This window comes from Macaca nemestrina, chromosome 14, assembly GCF_043159975.1.
Source record: "Macaca nemestrina isolate mMacNem1 chromosome 14, mMacNem.hap1, whole genome shotgun sequence".
Lineage (NCBI taxonomy): Eukaryota > Metazoa > Chordata > Mammalia > Primates > Cercopithecidae > Macaca > Macaca nemestrina.
The window spans coordinates 111321930-111349800 of NC_092138.1; the positions used below are offsets into that span (position 1 = coordinate 111321930).

General features: G+C 53.0%; 1 protein-coding gene across 5 annotated transcripts in view; it reads left to right on the forward strand.

The window, feature by feature from the left end:
* LOC105464100 (hemicentin 2) overlaps positions 1-27871 on the forward strand; it is a 174208-nt gene that overhangs the window by 18745 nt on the left and 127592 nt on the right. For 4 of the 5 annotated variants that reach the window (XM_071078434.1, XM_071078436.1, XM_071078439.1 and 1 more), the window contains exons 2-15: positions 1404-1474; positions 1938-2096; positions 2966-3088; positions 11644-11815; positions 12450-12556; positions 13456-13576; positions 16157-16420; positions 19978-20122; positions 20633-20754; positions 21894-22166; positions 23310-23451; positions 24210-24337; positions 24847-24960; positions 27310-27459. In XM_071078434.1, coding sequence (XP_070934535.1) covers positions 1404-1474; positions 1938-2096; positions 2966-3088; positions 11644-11815; positions 12450-12556; positions 13456-13576; positions 16157-16420; positions 19978-20122; positions 20633-20754; positions 21894-22166; positions 23310-23451; positions 24210-24337; positions 24847-24960; positions 27310-27459 — 2091 coding nt within the window. Of the gene's footprint in view, positions 1-1403; positions 1475-1937; positions 2097-2965; positions 3089-11643; positions 11816-12449; positions 12557-13455; positions 13577-16156; positions 16421-19977; positions 20123-20632; positions 20755-21893; positions 22167-23309; positions 23452-24209; positions 24338-24846; positions 24961-27309; positions 27460-27871 lie in introns of those variants that run through there. The other variant, XM_071078437.1, reaches the window with a different exon arrangement.

The following is a 27871-nucleotide window of genomic DNA, read 5'->3' on the forward strand; positions in this document are numbered from 1 at the left end:
AGGCTCTCCATAACCCCAGCCCTGCTGTCCAGCACTGGTAGTGTTGTCTTGTGTTGGCATGGATCTCCATTACTGCTATTTAAAAAAAGAAAGCTATTAGAGAACATTTCAAATATATACAACATAAGTAGAAGAGAACAATGAATCTCCATGTACCCATCACCCAGCATCGCCAAATATTTAACAGCCCCGTCATTCTCGTCTCGCCTGTACCTCCTCCCACCCCCAACCCCCACTCAGTGATCATTTGTTCTAGTGCTTTGCTTACAGGGTAAATTTACATACATTGAAATGCTCCGATCTTAGCTGCACACTTTTGACAAATGATACACCGAGGAACCCACACTCCTATCACAATATAGAATGTTTCTGTCTCAGACAGTTCCTTCCAAGTCAAGCTCCTCAGGCAACCTCTGTTCTGTTTTTCTTCACCTTAGATTAATTTTGACTGTTCCAGAACTTACTATAAATGGAAACATACTGTATGTGCTGTTTTGCATCTGGCTTCTCTCACGTGGGAGGCACCCCTGTTGTTGCCTGTATTGGTAGTCGTCCTGTCTTATTGCTGAGGACAACCTGGTTCTGTGAATTTACCAGTTTGTTTATCTCTCTACCAGATGATGGACATCTGGCTCGTGTCCAGTGTTGGACTATTGTGAACACAGCTGCTATGAACCTTTGAGTACAAGCCTTTGTGTGAACATGTGTTTTCATTTCTCTTGGGGACATACCTAGGTGTGGAATGGCTGGACCCATGGTAGGTGCATGTGTAACGTTTCAGAAACTTCCGTTGTCTTCCAAAGAGGTTAAACCGTGTTGCGTTCCCACAAGCAGTGAATGAAAGTTCCAGTTGCTCCACGTCCTTGCCAACCTCAAATGCAGTCAATCTTTGTCATTTTTATTGCTGTTCTTTTTAAAATGAGCTCATACATAGATGGCGTTTCTGGAAGGTTTTTCTCTTGTTGAGCAGCTGGTGTTGGAGAGCTGCTGTGTGTCCCAAAATGGATTGTTTGTTTGCTTCTCGTTTCTTTGTCTTCCTGGAATTCCTTCCCCACGGAGTGGCAGCCGGCGGGATGGTGGAGGTGGGGATTCTTAGGGGAGTCTTGGTGACCAAAGGTTGGGTGCTGCTGTCCGGGGGAAGGAGCTGGAGCTTGCCCTCTGCCTCACCTCTGCTTCCCTGGAGCTCGGTCTCTGCTTTGGCGCTGGGCACAGGGCAGAGTGGTCTGACCTCGTTTCCTGGTCTGATCCTGCAGCTCCGAGAGCTGCTTCCTAATCTCTCCCCATCTTGTGTGCCAGCCTCAGCTCCTCTGAGCATCCATCCTCGTGTCACTGCCAAACCAGCCCACCGGGCTGTGTGTCTAGGAGTCCCAGCCCATCTGGGCATCCCTCTCTCTTCTCCACAGATATTGGCCCAGTGACCCTCACAGCGGACCCTGCGGTGTTTCAGAGGGAGCTGAGAGAACTCTATGTGCAGGTGGGCACTGTTCCCTGACCCTCTGTCCCACTCTGTGTCCCACCAAGAGGGTTTGGGGAGGTAGCTTCGAGTGACTCCCTCTTGCCCAGCCTCTACCTCTCCCTCCTCCTGGGCAAATGTGTGGCTTCCTTAGGCCATCTGTTAGCTGCTCCCATGGCCCCCTCCATCCTTGCCCACTTGAAGTACTTGGCGCGGTGCTGGGCTTATTGGTGTAGTGACTGCCTTCCGTGGGGGTGGGCCTGTGTCACTCTTGCATGGGTGAATAAATGAATGAATGAATGATGCTGCTTGTCTACAGTTAAAGCAGGTTGGATGTTATATCATATCCCTGGGAAGGAAGTGACTGGGTGGGCGGGTGACAGTTCAAGGTGACTCCCAACACCCAATGGTTTTGGAGGTGTCCCTGGGTGGGTCCCATCTAGAGGAGGCAGGTGGCAGCTGCTGACACGTCCCTGCCCTCCAGGGAGGTGGTGACTGCCCGGAGATGAGTGTGGGGGCCATTAAGGCTGCCGTGGAGGTTGCCAACCCCGGCTCCTTCATCTACGTCTTCTCGGATGCCCGCGCCAAAGACTATCACAAGAAGGAAGAGCTGCTGCGTCTCCTGCAGCTCAAACAATCACAGGTGGGTGAGCCGGCTTTGGGGGCCTGAGTGGGGTCCCCCAGGGGGTCCTGAGGAAGCTGGGGTCTCTCACGCCACCTGAGCCACCACCTGGAGAGAGAGCTGGGCACTTCTCTTCCACAGCCTTGGTCCAGCTTCTGCCAGGCATGGCCAGAGCCTCGGAACCAAGTTGGCCCAGGAAGTGTGAGTGTGCTGTCATGCTCTAGGCCCGGGCCAGGGTTCACACTTCCCTGGTGCAGCTTGTTCCTGATGGAGAACACACCACCTACTCCTTTCATCCCCATCAAAGTCCAGGCAACCCATCTTCCTCCTGGCATCGCCTCTGCTCCTGGTCTCTGCCATTCATGTCCCATTTGCCATCGTCTCAGGGTTTGGAAGACCTGTCAGATCCCTTGCTTCTGGCTTTTGCAGTGAGGGCTGTGAGATGGGACATGATCAAGGGAGGGAGAAGGGCCAGCTCTTTGGCATCCTTGGGCAAGATCCAAAGGGCCGGGACTGCTTCTCTGCCACCGCGTCTAGAACTTGCTTGGGTTCTTCAAGGTTCTTCTAACTCTGCAGGCTCCAGGGGCCACTCTGAGATGAATTGACTTCCACACCCTTCTTTGTTGTTGACTCAATAGCAGTACCCAATATGGAACGCCTACTGTTTTCCCGGCCCTGTGCCTAGCACTTATCCTGCATCAGCTCCTGATCCCCATGAGATGGGTACTTCTATTTTCCCTTCTATTCATGTGTCATGTGTCATTCTATACATGTGCCAGACAGAGGAAAGGGCCTACTCCAGGTCACTCCACCCTGATCGAGGTCCTGCTGCTCACCCCTGAAGCAGCCGGCCAGGGAAGTTGAGAGCAGGCTGCATGTCCATCTTCCAGGTGGTCTTTGTGCTGACGGGGGACTGTGGCGACCGCACCCATCCTGGCTACCTGGCCTATGAGGAGATCGCTGCCACCAGCTCTGGGCAGGTGTTCCACCTGGACAAGCAGCAAGTGACAGAGGTGAGCACCGGGAGGAGGCACCATCCTGGAGCCCGTCACTCGGGCACGGTGAGGACATTGACCATCCCTGTGGCTCCAGGTGGCTGAATGGCAACCAATCCCCCAGAGATGCAGGGATATATAGATAGCTGAGCAGCGCTGGGTGCACGCCTGTGGCAGGCACAGGAAGCACCGTGCTCAGGTACCACCACATCATCTCATCTCGCCAAACCCTTCCACCTGTCCCAAAGGCAGGTGCTTCCGTGTTTCCAGGCAGAATTGTGCAGGTAAAGAGGCCGAGGCTTGACGCAGCCTCTTGGGATGACCTGAGTTCAGCAGTTGGTCCAGGCTGACAAGGTGGCCCCAGAGAGTGTGGCAGAAGTATGGGTGTGGGGCGTCTTCTGAGTGTCTCCCCAGAGTCAGGGAAGCTGGGGTGGCTGGAGGAGCACAGGAGCTCTCAGGTTCAGGCGGTGGTGCTGGGCACTGGCCAGGGAGGGGCTGGCTTGCCGTGTGGGCTACTGTGCCGGGATCTGGGTTCACTCAGAGCCCAGTGTTCCGCAGGCACCTGCCGTCCAGTCCTGCTGCTGGACAGGGGTCTGTCCTTCCTCCCCTCAGGGCTCCCTGGTATCATCCTGTTCAGGGCTGTCTCTGCGTTCCCTCCACCCCACACTCCCATCCCCTCCCAGGAGCACAGGGTCCTTCCAGGAGCCAACTGGGAAATGATTAACAATGCTTTCTCTGGGAAGGACAAGCACGCCCATTTCCATGGTGTAAATACTCCCACCTCGGCTGATTCCAAGTCAGACTGGGGAAGTGATGCTGACACTCAGCTTTCCCGAGCCTACGCAAGTGGCTCCCACACACCACTGGATCCCGCTCAGGCACACCTCACAACCAGGTCCCTCCTGCTTGTCCCCTGGAGAATATCCAGCCCCTTATCTGACCCCTCTGCCTTTCTGGTCCCCCTGTGATCCCCTTGCCTAAACTTGTTGCTGCCCTGCTGGCTTCTCTGCTGTCTCTCCAATGTCCCACGTTCCTCCCCACCCAGAACCTTTGCTGGTGCGGCCCGTTCTTCCAGCTCTTCCTCCCCTGGCTCCTTCTCACCTTCCCAGTCTTGGCTTAAGCGCACCTCCTCACAGAGACCCTCCTTGATTTCCTCTCTAGATTAAGTCTCCTATCTCTTGAACCTGGGAGGCGGAGGTTGCAGTGAGCCGAGATCACGCCATTGCACTCCAGCCTGGGCAACAAGAGCGAAACTCCATCTGATAATATTTAAAAAAAAAAAAAAAAAAAAAAAAGATTAGGTCTCCTTCTGTGCCCCTCACAGCTCCCTGTGCTACTTTGCATAATTGTAACTTTATAACTGCGATTATTAAATGTCACTAGGCTGTGAAGTCTCCAGGGGCTGGACTGTGAGTCCCGATGGCTACGGCCTTCCCAGCACTTTACATTTCGCAGCTCGGAGCAGGTGCTGAGTAAATAGCTGGTGAATGGACAGGGTCCCTGGTGCCCAAGTCCCTGGTAAGAGGAAGGAGAGAGAGGCAGGGTGTCTGAGGCGGGCCTGGTCGTGGCCTCAAGCCAGTCCTGCTTTGTTGCCTCTGGGAGAGGGTTTTGTGTGTATATATTTATGAGCTGTAGAGAGCTATCTCCAGGGATGTGTTTAGATTAGCGTGCCTTAACTCCCTGTTGACAGATGGCGTTTGTGGTTCTCTGCGACACTTTAGGCTTCAGTTTTTGGCATATCAGCCTACCCTGGCACCGAGTCAACCAAGCAAGGGTGGGAGGCATTTCACAGTGGAAGGATGGGTTGGTTCTTGCTTTTGGGGAAAACTATCTGGCTAATTGCATGGGAACTGGGTTGCTGCCAGGGGCAAATCAGACACAGGGCAGCTGGGCAGGTTGATGGGGGCCACTCGCCCAGGTGTGAGGCTGGGCTGTCGTAAGCCTCTTCCCTGAGCCTGGGAACCTGGATAAGTCCACTACTCCCGGCCGTGGTGCCAGCTTTCTCCTCTGAGAGTCTGGCCGGGCAGCACGCGCCTGACTCGGTAGGACCACCAGTGGCCAGAATTGGCTGCCTCTGGGTAGGGGCCTGGATCCCTCTCCTTCCTGGACATGGAGCTCTGTCGTTCTTTAGCTTAATGCCTTGGACCTAGCCCCTTCCAGATGTTCCCATACATTCGGCAAGCCTGGGAAGGTGCTGGGCAGCCAGGGCTGTGGTCACCCTCCCAGGAGAGATGAATGGTGCCTTCACCCTAGCCAAGGGGCCTCCAGCTGGGAGAACTCCCCAGAAGTTGCAAAAGGCTCCAAACAGTGCATGTGTCGTTAATCCTTTTACCTCTTCAGAGCACATCCAGTGCAGCCCAAGAGGCGTCAGTGCAGCCCAAGAGGCGTCAGTGCAGCCCAAGAGGCGTCATGCACTCTCTTCCCCTTGTTTACCGAGCCCCGGGCCAGGTGCAGCTCTGAGTGCTGGTGCGGAGGTGGCCATCAGTCACAGCTGGGGCTTACTGCTTTGGTGCATTTCACTTTTTTTCAATTGTGAAGTTGGCCTCACTAGTACCTGGATCACCCCTTGGGGTTCCAGGGTAACTAAAAGAAGGTGAGGATCTCTCCCTGGCAGGGGAAATTTGGAGCTTTTACAATCCTTAAACAGGCAGGGGATCATGTCAGAGGCAGGCAACGTGGCCCCTTGAACCTGCCCCAGAGTTGTGCATTTTTTATTAAATCTTAGATAAGTCCAAGCACCTGCTGTGCCAGCGCAGCCTCCCCCAAGTTCCCCGGCAGACACACAGCCCAACGCACTGTCACCAGCCCCGAGAGTGGTGGTGGTGGAAGTGGCAGAGCTGGGCAAACCTGCCTGTCCTGCAGCTCCCCTGTGCCTGGGAAAGCCCCTCCATCTTTTTTTCCCAGGAGGACATTGGGCCCCTTGCTCTCCTCTGCATCTCCCACCCCACAACTCACAACACACGTTTCAGCACGGCCAGTTCTGTGGGCTGGGAGCCTTCCCATGTTCAGCACCAGCAGGCACAAAGGGTGAATTTGCCAGGTTCTGTGCATCTGCTAGGAGAGAGGTGTGCTTCTAAGCCAGTAAGGGTGGGCGGAAGATGGGGGCGGTGAGGGGGAGCTGCTGGGGGAGCGTCTGACCAGGTGACTCTGATTAATTGATCAGCAGGGGCCCAGAGATGACCTCCTCCTGGACCCCTCGCAGGGGGAGGTGGTTAGGGCTTGGACTCCAGGGCAAGAGGCCTGGCTTCAGGCCTTGCAGCCCTGCTACTTACCTGCAGTGTGACCTCCAGCACAGTCCTCAGCCTCTCTGGGCCGCACTTTCTTCTCGTGTGCAGTTGGGTTAACGAGAGCCCCCACCTGGTGAGATGGTAGCTAGGGTGAGAGGAAGCCATGCACGGGAAGCCCTTGGTAAGATGGCTAAATGCCATCCCACCTCCTGTGCTTCAGTGTGGAGCCCAGGATATGCCCCTCAGTTCCATCAATGCCCCCTGAAGAGTAGGAACTATCTCTGGAAAAGATTCTCTGCTAGGGCGAGTGAGTGCCCAGGGTACCCAGCTGGCAAGGGGCAAAAGCCCCAGACTAGGGTCCTTTCTCTGTCACTTCACCGTGAGCCTGCTGGCACAGGGCCTGGGACCCACAGCCCCATCCTCAGTGTTCTCATCTCTGCCTCGGGGGCCCATTCACCCCCTGGCTTTCTTTCCCTGCTTCCTCAGCCGCCCTGGCTGTCAAGTGTTCTGGGACGATCCTTGGGGATGATTTATCTGCTGTGAAGGGCCGAGCAGCAGCCATCTGGCTGGGGTAGCAGTGCCAGATTTTTCGATCCTTCCCCATCGGTGACGGAGATGAGCCCCAGTGCATTGCAGGCTCGCTGGCCCCCCAGCCCCTCTAACATCTGGAAGCCATTGCCTTCGCCAGCTAAACATTGAACTGGCTTAATGAAGGCTCTCTGCGCCGGAACCCTGGGGGCACCACAGGTCTAGAAGGCAATGGCCCCAGGCCTGGCCCTACAGGGGGTCTGGCCCTGCTGTGGGCAAGAGGGTCAACCCCCCAACTCCCAAGTTGGGTTGTGCTTACAGGGCAGGCCATCCTGTGGGTCACTGGCTTTCTGCCTTGTGTCCCAGCCTTCTCTGTGGTTCAGTAGCCTGAATTGCCGAGCATCTTCCCTCCATCAGAACATCCTAGAGCGAGCTTGTAACAGCAGTTATGACACAGTAGCGGGTGTCACTCCTCTGGGTAATTGTTGACTGGTGCTTTGCTCAGTGATGCTTCCCTCCTGACCCCTGACAAGGCCTGGCCCGGGGGAAGGGGATGGTGGTCACGGGCCTGCTTCTTTGCTGTTGGGGGAGTTGCCTCACATGCTTGGCCAGCTTCTGTGGGTCTGTCCAGCTGGGAGTCCTCATCCGCTGCTCCCTTCTGTCCACCCCCACATGGACGGAGAACCTTGTCCTCATTCCTTGGCTAAGACAGGTGGGACCTTTTCAAGAAACACATTACTTAGAAAGCAAAGCAAGACACAACAATGAAGTAGCTCCAATGATAAAAACAGATGCATTTTCAGAATACAGAATTCTTATCATGTGATAGTTGAAATCTAGCCATAAGCTTCTAGGCACATATCTTCTAGCTCAGTCTGAAAAAAAAACAAAAAACTCTCATTTTCCAGTTCTTTTGATTCCTTTCCCTTTTGTAGAAGATCACATGGTAAGCAGAGCTGAAGGACTATGATATTTAGAGCAAGAATGACCAATAAGTAGCATGCAAGACACCACTTTCAAAACCCACATTCGTGGCAGACATTGCTAGTCAATCACAGAACTTTTTCTACTTGGGGCTGAATGTGGCTTTGCCTTTCTTCTTCAGACAGCTTTTCAGGAAACGTTTCCAGTAGCTTGGAGTTGGCAAGCAACAGTTACCACTGTGATTGTTCAGGTGTATATTAAAGTCACAGCATACTTGTTTTTTGTTGTTGTTGTTGTTTGGTTTTCTTTTTTGAGATGGAGTTTTGCTCTTGTCACCCAGGCTGGAATGCAGTGGCACGATCTCAGCTCACTGCAAACTCTGCCTCCCGGGTTCAAGCGATTCCCCTGCCTCAGCCTCCCAAGTAGCTGGGATTACGGGTGCCTGCCACCATGCCTGGCTAATTTTTATATTTTTAGTAGAGATGGGGTTTCACTGTGTTAGCCAGGCTGATCTCGAACTCCTGACCTCAGGTGATCCGCCCGCCTTGGCCTCCCAAAGTGCTGGGATTACAGGCGTGAGCTACCGTGCCCGGCTGCATACTTGTTATTTTTAAATGACTTTACTTTAATAAAAAAGTACTATGAAGAATTTCCAAGGTACAGAAAAGTAAAAAGAAAACACCTACCAACTAGATTCAACAATTGTTTACATTTCTGCTCGACTTGCTTTATCTATCTCTTTATACTTTTTGCTGAATCATGACACCTTATCCATAAATAATTCAGCATGGATTTCTGAAAAAAGGTAGTCTTCAACATAACCCACAATATCATCTAATAAAATTAATGAGTTTCCTAGTATCATCCCATACACAACCCATGTTCAAATTTCCCTGTCTTCAAACTGTCTTTGATCACAGTTTTCGTCAAATCAGGATTTCATCAAGGGCTGTGCGTTTCCTTTGGTTGTTATGTCTATTAAGTCCTCTTTGGTCTGAAGCCATCAGCTCTTTTTTTATGACACCAAGCTGTTGAAGAGGCATGGATTCGTACCCTGTCCCATGTTCTAGAGTCTTCTGATTATTTCCTCGTGGTGTCATTAACTTTTTTTTTAATCCCCTGTGTTTCCCCCAAACTGGATGAGTCCAAAGGCCTGATTTGATGAAGGCTGAACTTTTTGGCAGGAATATATATTTCCTAGTTGGTGCTGAGTGTGTCTTCTGTTGTATCACACCAGGAAGCAAATAGTGTCTGAGCATCCCATTATTACTGATGATAAGTTCGATGACTGGGTGAGGGTAGCGACAGCCAGCTCTCTGCATGGTTGGGCCATGTTTTTGCCTTTATGACTCAAGTGTAGGGTAATGTTCTGGCTCCGTGTGGACATCTAGTTCCCATCAACCTTTCATCTAATAGTTTTAGCATCCACTGAGGACTCTTGCCTGAAATGATTATTTCATTAGGGGCTGCAAAATGATTTCCTAAGTGCATCATTCCTCCCACATTTATGAGTGGGCATTCTTCCAAGAAGAAGAACTTTTATGCATCAAAAGCGATTTGGTTTCTCTGAAGTACAATTTCTACTGAAAAGGCACGGAATCACACTTAATTCTTTCTCTTCAATTAAGGAGTCACTTCAGTGGTGTCAGGGGAGGTTTTACTGTTTTGAATTTTGCTTTCTCTTTTTTGAGTACCATTATGTGCCCATGGATTATATTATTCAATGTGTTTCAATTGAGTACAGTTATTATTCTCTTTTGGGTTCAAGTTGTCCCAAATTTAGTCAGTGGGAGCTCCTTCAAGCTGGTTCCTATGTCCTTTTGATATGTCCTTATTTGTCTTTGAGAACTTCTTTGTTTTGTGGAATAACCCATCATCCCAGGCTCACCTTATAAATTGCCTGCCCCAGACCTGGAATTAGCCATTTCTCCGAGGAATCCTAGTGGGGAAAGGTATTTAGAAACCAAGATCTGGGTACTGGTGATGATCATTGATATTGAGAATTTGGGCCATCATTGCTTCTGGATCAATTGCTCTATCTATCTATCTATCTATCTATCTATCTATCTATCTATCTATCTATCTACCTACCTACCTACCTACCTACCTACCTACCTACCTACCTATCTATCATCTATCTCTATCTGGAGAACTTATACTGATATTTCCAATTCAAATTTTACATTGTGAATCTTTTGCTTAGCTCATTTGATTTTATACTTGCAGCTCTCTCTTACATTTGTTTATAAGAAAAAAAATCTCGATTCTGAAAATATTAACATCTTTACTTATTTGCTTTATATATCCAACAAGATATATAAAATTGTTTCAAAATCCCAATGCTGATAGTTCTTCCAAATTAAATCTATTAACTAAAGACTTTTTTGTATAGTTCTTGTTGTCCTCCTACTGAGAAAGGATAATTGAACCACTGGGTTCAGAATTCACTTGGAGTTTTTCTTTTCTTTCTGTGGTTGTGGTATCAATTTTACGGTTGAGATCATTGTGTTTCAGTTTTAGGGTCTGCACAGGATGGACGCTCTTTGAGATAACTTGGCCTGGAAAGAGAAGGTTCAGACTTGAAGGGGCCCCCTTCCTCTCCCTCTTTCTTGGTTTCCTTGCTGGAATCTAGGTGACTTGGCTATTGCAGGGGAGGAGGCATGAGCTGGGGAAAGGAGGGATGTGGAGTGAGGTGCCTGAGAAGTGGACTTAAGGCCAGCCTGATGGCTCTGCCCAGGAGATGCATGTCCTACTGAACTCACACAGCCAGCAGATGCCTCCTGAGCACCCACTCTGTGCGCTCAGGGCTGAGACACACATGGGCGCAGCAGAAGGTCTCTGCCCCCACAGAGCTCCCAGGCCAGTAGGGATGAGAAGCCTTTGGAGTGCAGATTGCTGCGAAATAGTATGTATCAGGGAACAGAGCCTTTTCAGGATTAGAGAGGCCTCTTCAAGCAGTGAGCTGAAGAATAGCAAGGAGATGGTTGATGAGGAGCCAGGGCGTTCCTGCAAAGAGCACGGCACGTATGGGTGGGGGCTGCCTGTGGGAGGGGTGGGGTCCAGCGTAGCAGGCAGGGAGAGGCAGTGGCACAGTGACCTTGGGTTGGCATAGATGCCTAGGACCATAGAACAGAGGGTCTTGAAGGCCACGGTCAGGATTTGGAGAAACTAGATAAGTCTGTGCTCAGATTTCGTAGGGGGAGTATCTCTGTGGGAGTTTGGGAACCTCCTAAAGTCATACCCTAAATGTGTACCTAAGGGATAGGATGGTATCCCAGGCAGAGCGTCCTTACCTTGTATCGGATTCTCAGTGGGACTTGTCCAAAGGATGTAAGATTTTAGAATGGATAATATTATAGAAACCAAGGATTTAGGATTTCTCAACATTGCAAAAATCCATCCAGCAATTCCTCACCTTCTGTGGATTGGAAAGAGACATGAAGTCTTTGCGGCAGTGCCTCTCGGTCCTGCTTAGGAAACGTGGCGCCCTGGTGGGAGAACAGTTGGAGGCCCCTGGGATAATCGGTCATGAACTACATGAGTCTGGGGCAGAGTTTCCAGATCTCCAGGGTTCATTGTATGTAAGAGGCACCTGGAGGAAGTATGGGTGCCGTGGAAGGAGGCCAGGTGGAGAAGTGGGGAAGAGTCTTCCCAGCCGAGGGACACACCCTTGCTCCTTCTGCGCTGAGTCCTCCGAATGCCTGAATTCAGGCTTCACAGCTTGGAGCCTATAGAAGCCAGGAGGGTCACATGTGTGAATCGGGCCTGGTGTTGGACATGGGGCAGTGGGGTGGCCTTGGGCAACCTGGAAAGTTTGTGTGCTGCCTAAAATCCATGGGAGGGGGAAGGCAGTGTGGGCACCTGCTGGCATCAGCTCCTCATACTTGCCTCCAGGTGCTGAAGTGGGTGGAGTCGGCGATCCAGGCCTCCAAGGTGCACCTGCTGTCCACAGACCACGAGGAGGAGGGGGAGCACACATGGAAACTCCCCTTTGACCCCAGCCTGAAGGAGGTCACCATCTCATTGAGTGGGCCAGGGCCTGAGATTGAAGTCCAAGATCCACTGGGTATGGACCACCACGGGATTGGCTTCCTCTTTGGCCCCAAGACTGAGCTGGAAGCCTAGGATGGAAAAAAGAAAGAGACCAAGGGTGGCAGGGCTTCAGACATGAGGCTCCAGGAATAAGGAAATGTGGGGTGGTGGGGCACGCAGTGGAGAGAGGGTGCCCATGGTGTGCGAGGAAGCAGGAGGCCCGTGGCAACTGATGATGGGAATTAAAGTAATGGCAGTCCCTGGATCGTGAGGCTCTCCCCAAGTCTTTTCCATGGTACCCCAGTGGATTCTCATGGTGGTGAGAACTTGTAGCACACCGTACAGATGGGAAGCTGGGGCTCCAGGTGCTGAGTGCTCATCAAGGTCAACAGAGTCAGGGGCAGTGTGATTCAGACATGGTCACCTGGCCCCATGGCGCTCTGAGGATGTCATGAGCACCCAGGTCTAGAGGCCAAACACTCAGCCCACCCCTGGTTATCCCTGAGGGTGGAGCGTGGAGTGAGGCAGCAGCTCAAGGCAAGACACCTTGTCAGTTCTGGGAAGACTGAGGCTAGTGTTTGGTGCACTGTGGATTCCTGGAGACATGCGGGAATCCTGCCACCCCCAGGAAAGGGTTAGGGACTGAGCAGCCCTTGGGGCTTCCACAGGGAGGATCCTGCAGGAGGACGAGGGCCTCAAAGTGCTTCTCAACATCCCTGACTCGGCCAAGGTCGTAGCCTTTAAGCCTGAGCATCCCGGGCTGTGGTCCATCAAGGTAGGGGCACTGGGTTGCAGGAGAAGAGTGGACTAGCTTCACTGGGCTGGAACCATCTTCCTCCTGCTTGCCCTGGGGAGCCTGTGGCCTCGGGAAGCTGATGGCTAGAGTGTGGGTGGTGATATGGTCATATCAATAGAAGTTAAGGGTCAAGGACAGAGGAAGGGCATTTTGCCTTGTACCAGTAAGAAGAAATGGAGTGGTTTGGGGTTAGTTTGGGAACATTTAAGAAGGACTTGGAGAAATGACTTCAGGGTTCAGAGGTGCATGACCAAGCTGTGAAGAATGTGTAAAAGAAGCAAGAGCAACTTTGCTGGGAGGGCTCAGTGGGGCAGGGCTGGCAGGAAGAGGAGGGGCTTGCTGGAATAGACAAGGTGCTGGGAGCGAGGGACTGTGGGCCAGCTTGGCTCCCAACGGAGCATCCTGGGATGGGCAGGCTGCTGCCCTGGAAGAGGGGGGGGTTTCTGCTGACCAGGCAAACATTTATTGAGCACCTTCTGCAGGCACTGTGCTAGGTGCTGCAGGTAAAGTGGCAGTACCACCACCTGCCTTTCAAACTCTGAGCACCTCTGAGCCAAGAGCTGTAATACCAGTGGGGAGGGCAAGGCAGGGAGTTAGGCGTGCAGGGGGACAGACAGGGCCTGCAGGGGCTGAGGCGAGCTGAGGGGTAGCACGGCTTCAAGAGTGCTGCTCAGGTTGGGGTCATAAGCTGGGGCTTCAGCTCCTTCATTTGAGGAGCATTGTGCTGGGCCCCTTGGGAGCAGGTAAGTTGCCCGTGTGTCTACAAAAGCAGGATTCCAGCTGCTGATGCAGGGCTGGGTCAGGTTGGTCGCCTCCTGCCCTAAGCTGGAGTGCTGGGGTCCCATCCTCTGGTGATGTGAGACCTGGGCCTGTGCTAGGTCTATAGCAGTGGCCGCCATTCCGTGAGGATCACAGGCGTCAGCAACATTGACTTCCGAGCCGGCTTCTCCACTCAGCCCTCGCTGGACCTCAACCGCACCCTCGAGTGGCCCTTGCAAGGTACAGTACCCCAACCCTACGGACAGTGCTGAGCTACCTCTGAAGACCTGGGGCTTGGCTTTGGGGGGTAGGGGGGAAGTGACGGGGGAACGCTTGGCTGTGTGTGACTGTGAAAGGGACCGTACAGGAGGCCAAGTGGGGCTGTGCCCCCAGACCACAGCGATGTAAACAGCTTCCAGGCCAGCATTCTTTCCATTAGCCCCAGCCAGGTGACATTGTGACATTTACCTTTAGAACATCCTTCCTGCCTCCAAAGTCAGTGTCCTGGAGGACACTTACACTGTGCCCTTTATTATTGAGTTCACACCTTCCCCTTTCTTTTTGTCAAAACAACTCTGCCTAGAGTCCTACTTCTTCAGTTTTCCAGTGAACAGCAGAGGCCAGTTCAATGAAAGAACACGTGCCAGCGAGTTGACGGCTTACCAAAAAGGAAAGCAGTGCCTTACTGCAAAGGAAGGAATGTCCTGGGGGACATTTGGGTGTCCCAAGACTGAGGAAGGTTGGAGGAGCCTAGGGGGATATTGAGGGTGGAGGCACAGGCATCCAATTGGAAACCACCCACCAGGGTCCGAGAATGCCTGCATGCTCACTAAGGTTCCACTGGGAGAAGCCTGGGCACCGAGGCAGGCTTCTGGTGCATGCTGCCTGAGCTCCACGCCAGGAAATACCATCTGGTGGCCAGGTCAAAGGTCTCAGTTTATAGATGGGAAAATGTAGTCCCTGTCATGGGACCATTTGGAGACTTTTGCAGGGACCAGCTCAGCTCAGCTCCTCCTAGGAGGAGCCTGGATCAGGTCAGGCTGACTCTGGACCCTGAACAGTGACCAAAAATGGTGCAAGCCAGACCTTCAGTGCTTTCTTTCGAGTCTGTCTGTTCTAATGTTTGTTTTTCTTGTCAGCCCTTGTCAGTTTTCCTGCCAGGACCGGGAGTCATATCTTGAAAGTGAAAAGGGGCTGCTTGCTCAGTTTGTGTGTTTTGCTGATAGCAGAAAGGGAAGAAGCAGGGAAACTTTGATTCCACTGTTCAGCCAGGACAGCCAAGATATCCTACGTGTAGTGATGGTATGGGGACTGAAAACTGACCTGTCCCCAGGGCCTGTCCCCAATGGAAGTGGGTGCAGGAGGCCACATGTGACCTTGCTGGGTTTCTGCTTTTGATAAAGATATATATCCAAGATCTTTTTTTTTTTTTTTTTTAGATGGAGTCTCACTCTGTCACCCAAACTGGAGTGCAGTGGTGCAATCTCTGCTCACTGTAACCTCTGCCCCTGGATTCAAGCAATTCTGTTGCCTCAGCCTCCTGAGCAGCTGGGATTATAGGTGCACACTACACACCTGGCTAATTTTTGTATTTTTAGTAGAGACAGGGTTTTGCCATGTTGGCCAGTTTGGTCTTGAACTCTTGACCTCAGGTGATCTGCCTGCCTCAGCCTCCCAAAGTGCTGGGATTACAGTCATGAGCCACCATGCCAGGTCATGATAATTTTTTTTAAAGAGAAACATGTGGGAGGCCAAGGTAGGAGGATAGCTTGAGGCCAGGAGTTCAAGGCCAGCCTGGACAACACAGCAAGACCTCATCTCTACAAAATTTAAAAAATTAGCCAGGTATAGTGGTGCATACCTGTAGTCTCAGCTACTTGGCAGGCTGAGGTGGGAGGATTGCCGGAGCCCAAGAGTTTGAGGCTGCAGTGAGCTGTGATTACACCACTGCACTCCAGCCTAGATGACAGAAATTTTTTTGTTTTTTTGTTTTGTTTTGTTTTGTTTTTTTTGAGACGGAATCTTGCTCTGTTGCCCGGGCTGGAGTGCAGTGGCCGGATCTCTCAGCTCACTGCAAGCTCTGCCTCCTAGGTTTAGGCCATTCTCCTGCCTCAGCCTCCCGAGTAGCTGGGACTACAGGCGCCTGCCACCTCGCCCGGCTAGTTTTTTCTTTTTGTATTTTTTAGTAGAGACGGGGTTTCACCGTGTTAGCCAGGATGGTCTCGATCTCCTGACCTCGTGATCCGCCCGTCTCGGCCTCCCAAAGTGCTGGGATTACAGGCTTGAGCCACCGCGCCCGGCAGAAATTTTTAAAAGATATTATGAAATTGGAGTCCAGTTCTGCCTCTTCTGGGATAGTGTGAAAAGTACCACATTTCCATCAAGACAGTAAAGAAAACCAAAGAAAACATGACCATGGGGAGAGTCTGGTCAGAAGTTGGAGTCCCCAGACTTGGTGTTTGCTTTATCTTAGACCATTCCCTGAAACCTGTCTGATTATGACCCACACTACAGCTAATGGGGTCGGAGACAGTTCTACTCCATGGGACTCCAAGTCAGTGCAGACAGAGGGGATGCAGCCATTGGGAAGCTGTGGTTGGATGACTGTGGTGTTTCAGCACCACGGACAGTAGCAAGGTCCCTCTCTACCTATCCCATCCCCAGCGTTAGTCAGCACCAGGGTATGTAGGGAAGGAGGAACCAGGTAGGAAGGGCCAGGCAAGCAGGACCCCTGGGGTGTGGTTCAAGGGCCCCTACTTGAGTCGGATCACAGAGCCAGACACTGACGCCAGCACTTTGTTCTTCACCTTCCCTCTGCAGGGGTCCCCATCTCCCTGGTGATCAATTCCACGGGCCTGCAGGCACCGGGCCTCCTAGACTCGGTGGAGCTGGCACAGAGCTCAGGGAAGCCCCTCCTGACCCTGCCCATGAAGACCCTCTCCAATGGCTCCACCCACCAGCTGTGGGGCGGGCCGCCCTTCCACACCCCCAAGGAGCGCTTCTACCTCAAGGTGAAGGGCAAGGACCATGAGGGAAACCCCCTCCTTCGTGTCTCTGGAGTGTCCTACAGTGGGATGGCCCCAGGTGAGTGGTTGGCTGTTTTGTCCCCCAGCCCCCTGGCTCACTCAGAGTCCCATTTCTTCCTGGAGCCTTCCCTGACTGGATTAGATTAAATTAGATTAGAAAGTATTTGTTCGTTAAGCTTCTATGGACAGCTATTCCCTATAAGGCATTTTGTTAAATACTAAGGTGCTTCAGATGTGGCTCTCGGCTCAAAGGTTTAGAACAAAGTCATCCATTCAGTATCCATTCATCCATCTACCCATTCATCCATCCATCCACCCATTCATTCATCCGCTGACCCATTAACTCGTCTACCCATCTACCCACCCATTCATCCACTCATCCACCCACTCATTCATGCATCCATTGACTCACCTATTCATCCATCCACCCACCCATTCAATTACCCATCCACCCACCCATTTACTCACCTATCCATATACCTACCCATTCATCCACTCATCCAACCACCCAATCATGCATCCATTGACTCACCTATTCATCCACCCACTCACCCATTCACTCACACATCCACCCACCCATTCACTCACACATCCACCCACTCATTCACTCACCCATCCATCTACCCACCCGTTCATCCACTCATCCACCCACCCATTCATGCATCCATTGACTCACCTATTCATCCATCCACCCACCCATTCAATTACCCATCCACCCACCCATTCACTCACCTATCCATCTACCTACCCATTCATCCACTCATCCAACCACCCAGTCATGCATCCATTGACTCACCTATTCATCCATCCACCCACCCATTCACTCACCCATTCATTTACCCATTCATGCATCCATCCACTTACCCATTCATGCATCCATCCACTCACCCACTCGTGCATCCACCCACCCACCCATCTATCTATTCATCCATCCACTCACCCCTTCAGTCACCCATCCATCTACCCACCCATTCACTATTAATTCACCTATCTATCCATCTGTTTATCCATCTATCCACCCATTCATCCACCCACCTGTCCACCCACCCATCCACCCATCTATTCAGCATTCATCGTTGAGTATCTACTATGTACCAGTCATGGTGCTAGGCACTGTAGACACAGCAATGGGCAGGGAAGACATGGGATTTGCTCTTCCATAATCACAATCCCTGTCATAATCACAATCATCTAAGTCACCATTTGGACACTTTCCATGGGGCAGTCCTGGGCCAAGCTCCTGCCATGTGCTAGCTCACTGATGCTTACAGCTTTTCTGAGGTGTGTCCCCACTTCATAGATAAGGAAACTGAGCCCACCTGGCTCACAGGGCTGCCCTGGGGGTGCCCAGGCTAATGCACACAACAAGACAGCATTTGGGTCCTCAGAGGCCACACTCAGAATGTATCCATTTGTGGGCAAGGGTCCTCCAGTGTGGCAGCTGCTGTTACCATTACATCATTGCAGGAACAGGTCGATTTGTCCTCTAATCTTTGGCCATGGTCTGTTGGTTCCCATATGTGTGGCTTTTTGCTGGTTTCCTGAGTGTCCCTGAGGTATCACTGTTCAGGCTGGAAGCTCCCAGGGAGACGGGTGGATCTTTGGCCTTTCAGATCTGCCCTTGGTCCTAGCAGGGATGTCTAGAGCCACTGGTCATCTTGCCTGCTGGCTTCATTGCCTTTCTCCTGCTCACTGTCTCCCTCCCCTGGAGGTGGCCTGAGGGGAGCTTACAAAGGTGGATGTCACTAACATTCTAGCACTTCTTTGTGGGGGATCTCAGTGAGAGGCATCCTCCTCTGTCCACTTCAAATAGGGATGCAGGGAGTGCCCATCGTGCCCATGGTGCCCATGGTTGGTAGAGGACTTTGAGGACCTGGGTGGGGCAGGGCAGGGCTGGGCAGGAGAGCTGGAGACCTATTCTTTCCAGCCTCCCAGCTTCCACTCCCCTCCTGTGGTTCCGGGGCCTCTCTTCCCTTGGCCTTTGCAGCCTTGAGGAGGAACTTTCAGGAAGGAATTTCAGCAGGGGGAATAACAGCCTCTGTTTTCTTTCCCCTGTTCTTTCAGATGGATCCAAGAGTTTGGAGCTTAGCTCTGGCTTTTGTTCTCTATCTCAGCTCTAGATTGGAGTTGGGGGAGGGATTGGTTTGGATTTTTGTTTCCTTCCCTGCCCTCCAGGTCTGGAAGGCTGGGATTTCGCCTTGTAGCAGGTGGCTCTGGGTTTGGAGAGATGAGGGCGGTCCCTTTTAGCTCATGGAAATGGGGAGCCCAAGCTGGCTTGGCAGAGGCTCCCAGGGTGCGTGGGTGAGTGGCGACGGCTTTGCACACAGCCGAGGACGTGGCTGGATGGTCGGACACCCCTCCCCCCCGGGACAGATGTGGCAGGGAGCCTGGAGCATGATGTCACCACTGCCTGCCCATCCCCAGCCTGGGCTCCGAGGAGGTCTAGTGCATTGTCTCACCCCCGGAGCATCTCTGCTGGGCTCCTCTGCTGGCGGGGATGGGGAGACAGTGACACACAGATTGAGCCCTTGCCAGGGAGCACCCAGCTCTGATGGGCCACGGCCAACCCTGTGGGGCAGTTTCTCAGACTTCTCCATTGAAGTAATTCCAATAGCCAAGGGAAGGGACTGTGTCACTCCAAGACCAGGCTCAGGCCAGGGGGACAGTGGCATCTGATTGGGGTCCCATAGGGCTCATTACAAGCTATGAAATTTTATTGAAGTCTCTGGTTTTATCTCAAAAATGTGTGCAAATTTTGCATTTATACCCATCCTCTAGCTGTGCCTTTTTTTTTTTTTTTTTGAGATGGAGTGTCTCTCTGTAGCCCAGGCTGGAGTGTAGTGGTGCGATCTTGGCTCACTGCAACCTCGGCTCACTGCAACCTCCGCCTCCCGGATCCCAGTTCAAACAATTCTCCTGCCTCAGCCTCCTGAGTAGTAGCTGAGATTACAGGAATAGGCCACCATGCCCAGCTAAGCTTTGTATTTTTAGTAGAGACAAGGTTTCACCATGTTGGCCAGGCTGGTCTTGAACTCCTGACCTCGTGATCTGCCCACCTCCGCCTCCCAAAGTGCTGGGATTATAGGCGTGAGCCACTGCGCCTGGACTGGTGGGCTAATTTTTAAATGAAAAGGCTTATTTACAACAAAGTTGGGTAAAACTGATGTTCTAGGCAGAGAAGCAATTGTACAAACCCACGCATACCCTTGGGAGCCTAATCCTAGTTGGTAGCATTTCATCAGATTTCATACAATTGAGACGGTGCAGCGGAAGGGCCTGGTCCGGGCTGGCCAGTCTTGAGTTGAATAGTCTAACAAACCACAAAAGCCCCAGGAGCTGCGCCTAGGGAAACTGGTGATGCCACATGTATTGTGCCACGAGTTCTCCATGCACCACTTCTCACCAGCTCCTCAGGACAACACAGGGAGGATGGTACCATGATCACCCCATTTTGCAGAGGTGAAAACTGAGCTTAGAGAGGTGACCACCAAGTGGTGGAGCCAGGGGTTGAATCCTGGCCTCCTGGCTGCTGGTACATCCCTACGGGTCTCTGTGTCACCGGATGTGGTGAGGGGGCGGTGGGCAGACATTCTGAGTCCTGGTCCCTGCCTACAGGTGCTCCCCTTGTCAGCATGGCCCCCAGGATCCATGGCTACCTGCACCAGCCCCTGCTGGTCTCCTGCTCGGTGCACAGCGCCCTTCCCTTCCGGCTGCAGCTGCGGCGAGGTGAAGCCAGGCTGGGCGAAGAGAGGCACTTTCAGTGAGTGGCCCCCAGCAGCTGATTGTCCCCAGCCACAGGGCTCCTGGCTGATGAGGCCCAGGAGGGATCTCAGGGGAGTGGGTGGCAGGAGAGAGACCTTGGTCTCTATCACTGTCCTCCTGGGCAGCCTAGCCTGGGACTTCCAGTGCAGCCAGGGATGGAGAAGTTTGTCCCTGAGACTCCCACCACTGCTGGGCCATCAGCTGGTGAGGAAGCCGGGTCCTTCCTCAGCTCCCGGAAAACTCAGCCCATGCAGGGCCCAGCCGTGGGCATCAGAGCAGGAAGGATGGGAGCCCAGGACTTGGAGAGAGTAAGGACCTGACTCCAAGTCACACAGCATGTCATGGACTGTCCATGTACTTGGCTGTGTACACCTTCTTACCGTGTCTCACAGAGGAATTGGGGTCTGCCCTTGGGGCAGGATTCAGGGGACTGAAGTCCTGAGGGGCAGATGAGGCCAGGGAGGCCCTGACTGGTGATTGTGCATCTCCTACTGTTCCCTGTTCACAGGCAGTCAGGAAACAGCAGCTGGGAGATCCCGCGGGCCTCCAAGGCTGAGGAGGGCATGTACGAGTGCACAGCCATCAGCAGGGCTGGGATCGGGCGAGCAAAGGCCCAGATTGTCGTCACAGGTCTGTCCCTTGGGGCCCCTCTATGTACCCCTTCCTTACCCTCTTCCTGAGTTCTTCTGCCTAGGATTTCCTCCCGGTGAGTCTCCAGCCAGCTGCTGGGACTGTTCGTCATCCCGCGTCTGGCTACCCAGGCTGCCACCTGCCTGCTGCCCCTCCTTTGTGGCTGTCTCACCCAGGAACGGCCTGTGGGTCTCAGCTGGAGGAAGGCTGAGGACGCGGCTTGGGTCTTCCTGCCCTGCCCAGCTTTGATCCCAGCTCTGACTTCTTGAGGGTCGGCTTTCAGGGGCCGCCATCCATCTTGCAGTCGGGACAACATTTGTGCCTCCAAGTCCTGGCCGGGATGGTGCCATCGAACTGGGGAGGTTGGAAACACCACAGACTGTCTCCAAATGAAATTGGTTTTATTTTAAAAATTACGAATGCAAGCTGCTTTGTAGAGGAAAAAAAAGGAACCCGTAAGTGTGGAGAGATCAGCCACTCTACATAGACAGCCAGAAACTACACATGTTCCTTGTAGGGAGGCTGGAAAAATATAAACAACCAAAGAGAAGATCAAAATAACTTGTAATCCCTCCATTCTGCCATTTGATTTACTTCCTTTTCGTTTTTTTTCTATGTTCAGCAGTCTCTGATCTTGCCACTTCTTGTGGCTTTTTGCTATCCAGATAGCAGTTTGCTTAGTGCTTTCCTCCTTGGGGGCATATTTGGCTGCTATAAATAGCCTTGCTGTTGGTACAGAGAATCATTTTGAACACATTGCTCTCTTCCCCTGGCTGGAGATTTCCAAGGCTTTATTCCTCAGTGTGGCGTCTTCCACTCGGAGGCACGAAGATGGGCGCCCGGCTTGCTGCACATTGCACTGGCTGTTATTTGGAGAGCAGGCGTGTATCGTGCAGCCCCTGGCGGGTGTATAATGGTGGTGGGAGAAATGACCTCCCACTGGGGTGATGCCTGATGGTGAGCAGATGTTGGTCACCCATGCTGCTGGCTGACATATCCTGAACGATCTGGTTCCGGCGGACCTGCACCTCAGGGTGGGGTTAGAGCAGGGTCCCAGGTCTAGGCAGCATCTGGGCTTACACGATGACCCCCTCCCTTGCCTCAGCTCCTCGGTTCCTCCTGTGCTTATGTCCCTGCAGATCCCCCGCCGCAGCTGGTCCCTGCTTCCAACGTGACCGTGTCCCCAGGAGAGACTGCCGTCCTATCCTGCCAGGTCCTAGGCGAGGCCCCCTACAACCTGACGTGGGTCCGGGACTGGCGAGTCCTGCCGGCCTCGACGGGCCGAGTCGCCCAGCTGGCTGACCTGTCCCTGGAGGTCAGGGGCATCATCCCCACAGATGGCGGGAGGTACCAGTGCATGGCCAGCAACGCCAATGGGGTCACAAGGGCATCCGTCTGGCTCCTGGTGCGAGGTGAGGCTCATTCTGCTGCTGCTGTTCCCTGGTTCAACACTCGACCTAGTGTTTACCCCAGAAGCCGTGACTCCCTCCCTCTCTCAGACATTGTCTCATAGGCAACAGCAGCCCTTTCAATGTTTTTCGAACTTTCAGGGAGAGAGAATTCTGTAGCCTCCTAGTCAAAGTCTAATGACTCTCACTGCTGGAAAGTTCCTCCTAATATCTAACTTAAATTTCTACTGCTGTAGGCCAAGCCAATTTCACTGTGTCTTGTCCTTTTTTCTGTGCCATCGAGCCCATCCATTGTTCCCCACTCCCCACTGCACCCTGCCCAATATGTAGGGCAGGGACTGAATACTGGAACCTTGTGGAAGCTCAGAAGTCAGATGTATTTGGCAGAGATCGGGCAGCACTGACTAGATGGGGGTGGAGGAGGCAGTGCCAAGAGCACCCATATGGGAGTTTTAAGATCCGGGTATGGCCTCAGGTCTACCGAAAATCTAGACAGAGCCTCCTCCCCAAGTGTAAAAACAAGGATGTTGAACAAGTGTTCTCTCTTGTGCCAGTGGCTTTTGGGTGGCTGCTGGAGTGTGTTGGGCAGGATTCTGAGGCTGTGTCTAGGCTCTGCAGGAAGGAGGGATCCACCGGCGGTGTCTGCCGCCAGTGTGGGAGGGCTGTGGTTGCTGTTTCTAGATGTGCGGGCCTGTGAGCTCTGTTTGAGTCTGACCAGCCTGTTGTTCGTAGTTTCCAAAAGGCCAGGTTAGAACCTAAGCTTGGGGCCAATAGTAGGGCAGGCCTTGGGGTCAACCTCAAGGTCACTGGAGACAGGAGCCATTCCCAGCCCGGGCAGCGGCCTGACATCTCCCTAAGGCTCCCCAGAGTGCTCAACCTGGAGTGGATGTTCCAGGAGCACAGGGCTCCAGGCTGGGATGGTTGGAAAATCAGCCTCCATGTGGCCTGGGGATGTGCTTGGCGGCCGCCTGGTCTACCCAGTTCCCAGAGAAGCCACCCCCGGGGGACTGAAGCCCTCTGGGGTCTTTGCTTTCTCTGTCTTGCCCATCTGTGACTGTGGGAGGGGAAGGGCCCGGGGCTGGGTGCCTGGGAAGGCACGGCTGCTCTGATGGGCTCATCCTCACCCATCCACTTTTTGGGTTATAGAGGCCCCACAGGTCAGCATCCACACCAGCTCCCAGCACTTCTCCCAGGGTGTGGAGGTGAAGGTCAGCTGCTCAACCTCTGGGTACCCCACACCCCACATCTCCTGGAGCCGTGAGGGCCAAACCCTACAAGAGGACAGCAGGTGAGGGGCAGGACTCGCAGGGGACCTCTCTGGGCCTTGGCCTTCCTACCTGGAAATGAGGGAGTAGCATTTGCCTTCCTTGCTCCTGGGATCATTTGAGACTCGGGAGTGAGATCACTTTGGAAACATGATGCCACCGTGTGGGCTCAGTGCTCCGGGGCTCAGGCTGTGCGGACCTGCGCCCGAATCCTGCCCCCATCGTTCAGGCTGTGCGGTCCAGCGCCGGAGTCCCACCCCCACCATTCAGGATGCGCAGACCTGCGCCCAAATCCCGCCCCCGAGTCCCGCCTCCACCATTCAGGCTGTGCGGACCTGTGCCGGAGTCCCGCCTCCACCATTCAGGCTCTGCAGAACTGTGTCCAAATCCCGCCCCCACCATTCAGGCTGTGCGGACCTGCGCTGGAGTCCCGCCCTCGAATCCCGCCCCCACCATTCAGGGTGTGCGGACCTGCACCGGAGTCCCGCCCCCACCATTCAGGCTCTGCAGAACTGTATCCGAATCCCGCCCCCACCATTCATGCTGTGTGGACCTGCGCCGCCCGAATCTTACTCCCACCATTCAGGCTGTGTGACCTTGGGCAAGTCGTCTTACCTCTCTGAGCCTCGTGAATAAAATGTACATAAAGTGCTTAGCACAGGCCTAGAGCAAGCCATCAGTACAGAATGGTCGTCTCGAGTGGCATTGTTAATTTGTTGTTAATGATGACTGTGAAGCAACCCCTTGTGTGACCCGATGTGTTTCTATGGCCTGATTCTAGAATCCACGTGGATGCACAGGGAACCTTGATTATTCAGGGGGTAGCCCCAGAAGATGCTGGGAATTACAGCTGCCAGGCGACTAATGAGGTTGGCACTGACCAGGAGACGGTCACCCTCTACTACACAGGTACCCGGGCCATGAGCATCACATCGCAGGAGAGGGGCCTCCTTCCCTCCCTCACTCCCTGCCGTCCATCAGTATTTATGGAGCATTTATCTGTCACGTACCGTACTGGGGGCATAGCAGTGAACCATGGTCCCTGTCTGGGTGGAGCTTGTATTCTAAGGAGGAGGCACACACAGGCCAATGGGATGCTTCCTGATGCTGAAGGTGCTGTCAAGAACAGAGAGCCTACTGGAGGGACGTGTGCTGGGGGCAAGAGAGAAGCAGCTGCCACGCCCAGGACTCGGTCATGACCTCTCTGAGGCAGTGACCCTTGCCTTAGGGTCACTGTGGGAACAGGGTCGCAGGTGGAGGGACCAGGAGGGGGCATTGAACCTGGGGTGCTCCAGGGGCGGCAAGGAGGCTGGTATGGCAAGAGTTGGGATGAGGGAGAGGGCCCCCTGAAGCTGTGGAGGACTTTCTTTATGACTTTTGAGGTTTGGTTCCAAATTCTGCATCTCTTCCCCATGCAGACCCACCGTCGGTCTCTGCTGTAAATGCCGTGGTGCTGGTGGCCGTTGGGGAGGAGGCTGTGCTGGTGTGTAAGGCGTCCGGGGTCCCCCCACCCCGAGTCATCTGGTATCGAGGTGTGTTGATGGGGAAGGGCCCTGAAGGAACAGCTTTCCAGAAAGTGGGGGGTTGGGGGGAGGTGGGGGGTGTTCTGAATGAGGAATCTGGGGAGAACTGGCAGGTTCCAGTCCCCCCGCCCCAACCCACAGCCAGTGTCAGAGCTGGTGGGTTTCAGCTCCCCGACCCTCACCCCCAGCCTGTGTTGACACAGCTGTTGTAGGTATTCAGAGCAGCACTGAGCCAGACCCAGATTTGAATTCTGGCTTCCCTGGGTGACCTTGGACAAGTGACTTGGCATCTCTGAGCCTCAGTTTCCTCATCTGGAAAATCAAAGATTGTGTGAGGATTAAATGAGTTCATATGTGCAAAGGTTTTTTTAATTTAATTTTATTTTTTGTTTTTTTTATTGATTGATTTTTTTGAGACAGAGTCTCACACTGGCTGGTGTGCAGTGGTGCAATCTCGGCTCACTGCAGCCTCCATCTCCTGGGTTCAAGGGATTCTCGTGCCTCAGCCTCTGAAGTAGCTGGAGTTACAGGGGTGTGCCACAAGGCCTGGCTAATTTTTGTATTTTTAGTAGAGATGGGGTTTTACCATGTTTGACAGGCTAGTCTGGAACTCCTGACCTCAGGTGATCCACTCGCCTCGGTTTCCCAAAGTGCTGAAATGACAGGCGTGAGCCACTGTGCCCGGCCATATGTGCAAAGGTTTTAGAACAAGCCTGGCACATGTGTTGTGCTTGGCATTCTTAGTGATAGTGCCGACGATGATGTGATTATCTGGAAATGACAGTAATAATGACAGGGTTGTCCTGAGGCCCTGAGGTCGTGGGCAGAGCATTTTCACGGTGCCCACTGCCAGGCTGGAGTTTGACGGACAGGTGCTGGGGTTGCACTAGGTCATTCTGGGAGCAGTACTCTGGGCTCCCTCTGAAAGGTCCACCGGGGTCAGCAATCCTGTCCCCTCCCACCTGGTCGTGCTCCATCCCTTGCAGCAGCTGCTTGGGACCTCGTCAGAGCCTCACCCTGACTCTGAGAAAGGCAGGGCAGGTGATATTAGCTCAGAACTGAGCTTTTTTTTTTTAGGGTCACAAGCAAGTGGGCGGCACAGGCTTCTAGATTCCTTCTTCACTGCATATTCTGGCCAAGAGCCCTATCAACCCAGCCCTAGAGCCCCTCTTTAAAAGGTGACCTTACCATGAACTATTCTTCCATCTTCAGAAGGAAGGAGATTCTGACACATGCTACGTGGATGTCCTGCTAGGTGGACTCTATTCTAGGTGAAGTCAGTCAGACCCAAAAAGACAAATACTCTCTGATTCCACTTACCTGAGTTACCTAGAGATGTCAAATTCATAGAGACGAAAAGATGGAGTGGTGTTCGCCAGGGACTGGGGAGAGGAGAACACGGGGAGTTAGTGTCGAATAGGTATGGAGTTTCTATTTAGGGAGATGCAAACAGTTCTGTGGAGGCCAGTGATGGCCACGCAATGGTGTGAATGTACTGGAAGCTGCTGAGCTAAAAATGCACACCTAAAAATGGTTCAGATCATCGATTTTATGTTATGCATATTTTTCTACGATAAATAAAATAAAAATTAAATTTAAAAGGACGGTTAGAATCAGGGGTATCCATTAGGCCTCAGGGGTGATGGAAGTCAGGCAAGAAAAATGAGGGAGGGGCCAGACGCGGTGGCTCATGCCTGTAATCCCAGCACTTTGGGAGCACGAGATGGGCGGATCACCTGAGGTCAGGAATTTGAGAACAGCCTGGCCAACATGGTGAAACCCTGTCTCTACCAAAAATATAAAAAATTAGGTGAGTGTGGTGGTGTGTGCCAATAATCCCAGCTACTCGGGAGACTGAAGTAGGATAATTGCTTGAATCCAGGAGGTGGAAGTTGCAGTGAGCCGAGATCATGCCACAGCACTCCAGCCTAGGCAACAGAGGAAGACTGTCTCAAAAAAAAAAAAAAAGAAAAGAAAAGAAAAGAAAGAAAAAGAAAAATGAGGGAGGGCTCAGGGTTCCCCAGGCCCCTCCCAGAACTGACCCAGATCTCAGCCTGGACCTGGGGTGGAGGAGTGGACACCAGCGGGGAGGTCCAGACATGGAGTTCTTGGGTGATGAGCCTGTCATGCAGGGCCTGGCTTAGCTCCAACCCTGTTCAACAGAGAGAAGGCCCAAGCCCCCTGCATGACTGGACCCAGGGGTCCAGACCTTGGGGCTTAAACCTGCCTCCACCCACTGTCCCCCAGGCCCCAACCTTGTGGAGCTGCAGGAGCCCAGAGTCAGGCTGAAGCAACCTCCCACCCTGGTCTCCATGGTAACAGGGACACCGGCCTGATGCTTTATCCCCTTTGGTCCAGGGGGTCGTGAAATGATCCTGGCCCCTGAGGGCTCCAGCTCTGGGAAGCTGCGGATCCCAGTGGCTCAGGAGAGAGATGCTGGCATCTACACCTGCCGGGCTGTCAATGAGTTAGGTGACGCCTCTGCAGAAATCCAGCTGGCGGTTGGACGTGAGTGTACACTTTGTCTCCCCCTCCCCTGCCCATTCCCCTTTCCCAGCCTTCTGCCTGCTTCTGAGTAGGGAGGGGAAGCTCTCCCACACCAGTGGCCAGTGTGGATGGCATCATGTGGATCCTGAGCATGTGGGGACAAGGGAAGTCCAGGGGAGGTGGTGCATGCATCAGCTCTTGCTGGGTAACACATAGCCCCCAAATTGTGTGGCTTAAACAGTAAGTATGTATTTCATAGTCTGAGGATCAAGAATCTGAAAGTGGCTTGCTGGGTGATTCTGGCTCAAGGTCCATCCTGAGATTGAAATCAATTTCTTGGCTAGGGCCGCAGTCATCTCAAGGTTTGCCTGGGCCTAGGGGATCCATTCCAGGCTCACTGATGGGGCTGTTGGCAGGAGGCTCCCAGAGAAAG